This window comes from Limulus polyphemus, unplaced genomic scaffold (assembly GCF_000517525.1).
Source record: "Limulus polyphemus unplaced genomic scaffold, Limulus_polyphemus-2.1.2 Scaffold732, whole genome shotgun sequence".
Classification (NCBI taxonomy): Eukaryota; Metazoa; Arthropoda; class Merostomata; order Xiphosura; family Limulidae; genus Limulus; species Limulus polyphemus.
Window position 1 is genome coordinate 41,662 of NW_013666342.1, and position 3,745 is coordinate 45,406.

At 35.2% G+C, this 3,745-nt stretch overlaps 1 protein-coding gene and 1 long non-coding RNA gene across 2 annotated transcripts in view; both read left to right on the plus strand.

Moving 5' to 3' along the window:
* LOC106460233 (LIM/homeobox protein Lhx1-like) overlaps positions 1–2,143 on the plus strand; it is a gene marked incomplete at its 5' end in the record, with an annotated part of 42,239 nt that extends 40,096 nt beyond the window's left edge. The window contains 2 exons of the mRNA XM_022386898.1: positions 346–546; positions 1,923–2,143. Of these exons, the coding sequence (XP_022242606.1) occupies positions 346–546; positions 1,923–2,143 (422 nt within the window). The remainder of the gene's footprint in view (positions 1–345; positions 547–1,922) is intronic.
* Positions 2,144–2,324: 181 nt separating this feature from the next.
* LOC111085947 lies at positions 2,325–2,808 on the plus strand. The gene is made up of 2 exons (XR_002610716.1): positions 2,325–2,563; positions 2,659–2,808. It is a non-coding gene; the product is annotated as an uncharacterized LOC111085947 (long non-coding RNA).
* The last annotated feature ends 937 nt before the right edge of the window (positions 2,809–3,745 follow it).

The window sequence follows — 3,745 nt, forward strand, 5'->3', positions numbered from 1 at the left end:
CCTACAAAGTGTTTAACAATATGTTTCATTTCTAATACTTTATATTGTAAGCACTTACAAACCCAAATTAAATACACATATATTAGTTTGAAGGGATGTTTTATTGTCTGTAGTTATAAACGCAATTCTAAGAACTTGTGATGAGTGAATGTTACACATCAATTCGTCATTGGCTTGCAAAGCGTGAAAATATCCTAACACTTAATTTTGTAGTTGCAGATCTAAGACTACAGCGTATAAATGTAAGGTGCTTATTAAACGTACGCACAGTTGCAATTAATTTGTTACCTTAATGTTTTAACAAGACCTGACGAAAAAATCAGTAACCAATTCTACCGTCTCTAGATTCTGGAAGTCCCGTTGATTTTCCTTACGGAGCTCAACCAGGTTTCTACACCTTTATTCCCGGTCAACATCCGCCAGAATCCATGGACTTCCCGCCAGGACCCATGAGGAATGCTGCAGCATCTAGCCCGCCTCCTTCCTCAAGGGTTATGGGTCATGGATTACCTCCAGGTGGGCTGATGGTTCAAGGTACATTCTGTAGTAAGAACTTTTCTTTATATCTTGGGTGTGGTGGGATTGTTTTTTTTAAGTGTTACTAAGTTTTTACAGTTTCCGCATATATTTTTCACATTTTATGTAATTTTCCCATTGCCCTCAAGAATCCAGATTAAAGACATCTTAATACATATATAACTTTCAGAGTTAGACGACTTTCTTGTGCAATAGAAATATACAAGTGTGAAAAAAAAAAGACTGAAATGTAAGGATATGTTAATTTTATTTTGTTTAATACATGCACGTAATCAATAACTAAGCTAGTACACAATATACATCTTGAGTACACCCTAAAAACATCTGAATAATTGACGCCCTTGTTTTTCATTTTTATTGTTTATTGTTTCAAACTTTATTAGACAAACAAGCAAATTACATAAAAATCTGAAGTTGATAATTATTATTTTGAAATAATTAGATCAATAGCCAGAAGAAATTTGTTCCCTTTTATTGAGATCCAAGCTACAAACAAGAGGGAATCTTCAATAGCCGCGGCACTCGATATTCTTTTAGGTAGGATCAGAGTAAATTAATTTATGGAACGTTTTTTCCCCCCTTTTTATCAGCTATATTTTTGTTCGCCAGAAATACCAAGCGTGGGGCGCGCGTATACCCGATTAGATTTTATTACTCATCAGGATCTCTACTAGCCTGCCCTCAAATTGAAATCCTTTTAGGCAGGATTAGAGTAAATTAATCTATGAGACCTTGGCCGTGGACAAATACATCAATCGAAAGGGTTTTGAACTCCTGAGTCCAGAACTGTAATTAGATCTCAAATCGGTCAAGAGATGTCGAAGCTATGGACTAAAAGTTTGTACTTAAAAAAACATTCTATGAGCCGATGTGCCGCGGCTAAAAATTAACAGACTACCATGTTAATGTTATATTCATAACGAAACATTTTGTTAGAAATCCACTTCCTTGTAAATACATCTACAAGATTGTGATGTGTGTGTGCATGACAATTTTACAAAAATTTAGGAAATAGAAAGACGTTGTCCTTTTTTTTTTTTGAATTAGAGAAAGCACTCTGATTGAATGGTGCAACCCAATAACATTTTTTAATCGATATATAATTGTAATTACTGACTATAGATTACGCGTTATTAGACTTTCTACGTTAAAAAATACTAATAGTCAATCAGAATATTTTTATTTAAAAACACAGAAGTGACTTAAAAGAAAACAAACATGTTTTATTTAGAAAAATAGCTTATTGTTAAATAATACAATATTTTCGTCACAACGTCACATAAACAATCAATTAACTGTATTCCTACTGTTGTAAGTACGTCGAATCGGACGTTGTTTGTTGTATTCCGTCTTTCTTAACTTTTTATTTTCCTTCGCTTCTTTAGGCCAACTTAATCTTGGTGCGGACGCCCCCTATCTTCAGCACCATAATGACCTCTTGTCTCAACGCTCCAGCCCTGACTCTGTAATGACCCTTCCACCTGCTACGGATGTTTACGGTCCACTCAGATCGTCAACGGCCGAGACTTTTCATCCGGGTCTCCCTCATCAGTCACTAAATGGGTACCAACTGACATTTATGTGGAGAAGGATGGGTACCAACTGACATTTATGTGGAGAAGGATGGGTACCAACTGACATTTATGTAGCTTTTTAAAAACAACAATAACAACAACAACGGAAAAAAACACAAAAAAAAACAGTGTGTTTATTTCTGTTAAGTCATTCAAACCAAGCAGTAGCTGCTTGACGGAAATGACGTCACCAAACAGGAGTCTCGCCCTTCTCCACATAAATGCATTCGATGAATTAATATTATATTAATGCACATAGCGGTTATTAAAGAGTAACCAAGGAAACCACCGAGAGATATGTAGAAATTCATTCGGTGATTGTGACGTATCATCAATACTCATTAAATATGTGCAATGTTTATTAATTTTTGATTTACTAGCTACTTCATTACGTACTAGTTCACACTGGACTTGGAGTAAAAATCCCCTTGGAACTGATAAGCAGTACTGAGGTTTCCTACAATAAATGTGTGTATGTGAGCAACGTTACGACGTTCACACTGGACTTGGAGTAAAAATCCTCTTGGAACTGATAAGCAGTACTGAGGTTTCCTATAATAAATGTGTGTATGTGAGCAACGTTACGACGTAGTAAACGTCATCACTTAAAACGGTTATCATTGGAGTGAGCTATTGAAAAGGTTTATTTGTTTTTGTAAATAGTGTTTTTCATAGTAATAAATGTAAATATCTGTAATTATCGAAACTGTTCGTTGCTTTCGGGTTTCTCTCTTTAAGATGTAAATCTTCAGTTTTAGACCTTCGTCACAGCGTCATCAGGGTCCTAGAAAGGTGAACTAATAGGACGATGCCACCGTTATTAGATAGCACTGTTCAACTGTTGGAGATGTGGTTACGTTTTTAGTCGTCTCTCTCTACTAACAACTTCTATGACAGTGAAAAAGACACACACACGTGTTTTCGTGATGCCCTTGTTGTCAGTGGACTTCACACTTTGATTATTGTTATTATTCTCATAATAAGTATATATGGCACATTGCCAGGATTATGGCAGGATATTAAATCAACACAAGGATGAGATGTGATAAGGGAGCTTTTCTAGGACTCAAATGGACAGGTGTATCTAATATCGCAAAAGAAATATAAAATGGTTACGTTTTTCGTGTATGGACCCTTCCTCCCAGCATTTTGTATTTTAATATAATAAGACAGGCTGTGCAAAAACATTTTTCTCTCTATACAGAGATTGTTATTCAAGTTATAATAATTGTTACACTGGCTAGATAATGGCAAGAAGGTGTCTGAACATTAATCATACTATGAACCTGTTATAAGTGGTCACAGTTTGAAGTCAGATCAAAGCAGTTGAGCCTTTAGAAATTTGCATTACGGTCAACGTCACGAATATGCTATTATTTTTTTTGCTAAGCACTGGCGCACATAAAGTATATTTTGGTTTTATCCAAAGCTTCTTTTCTTCAGTCGAAAATATAAATTTTTCGTAATTTGAGATTTACTCCAACAGATTGATTCAACCGATGTCTCGACTAACTAAAGCCATCTTTTTCATTTAAAAAAAATTACAACTAAGGTTATACAAGAAAAGATAAACTTGAACCTACCGGTACACTGTACACAGCGTGGACACAAGTAAATAGATACCACCTTTTCAG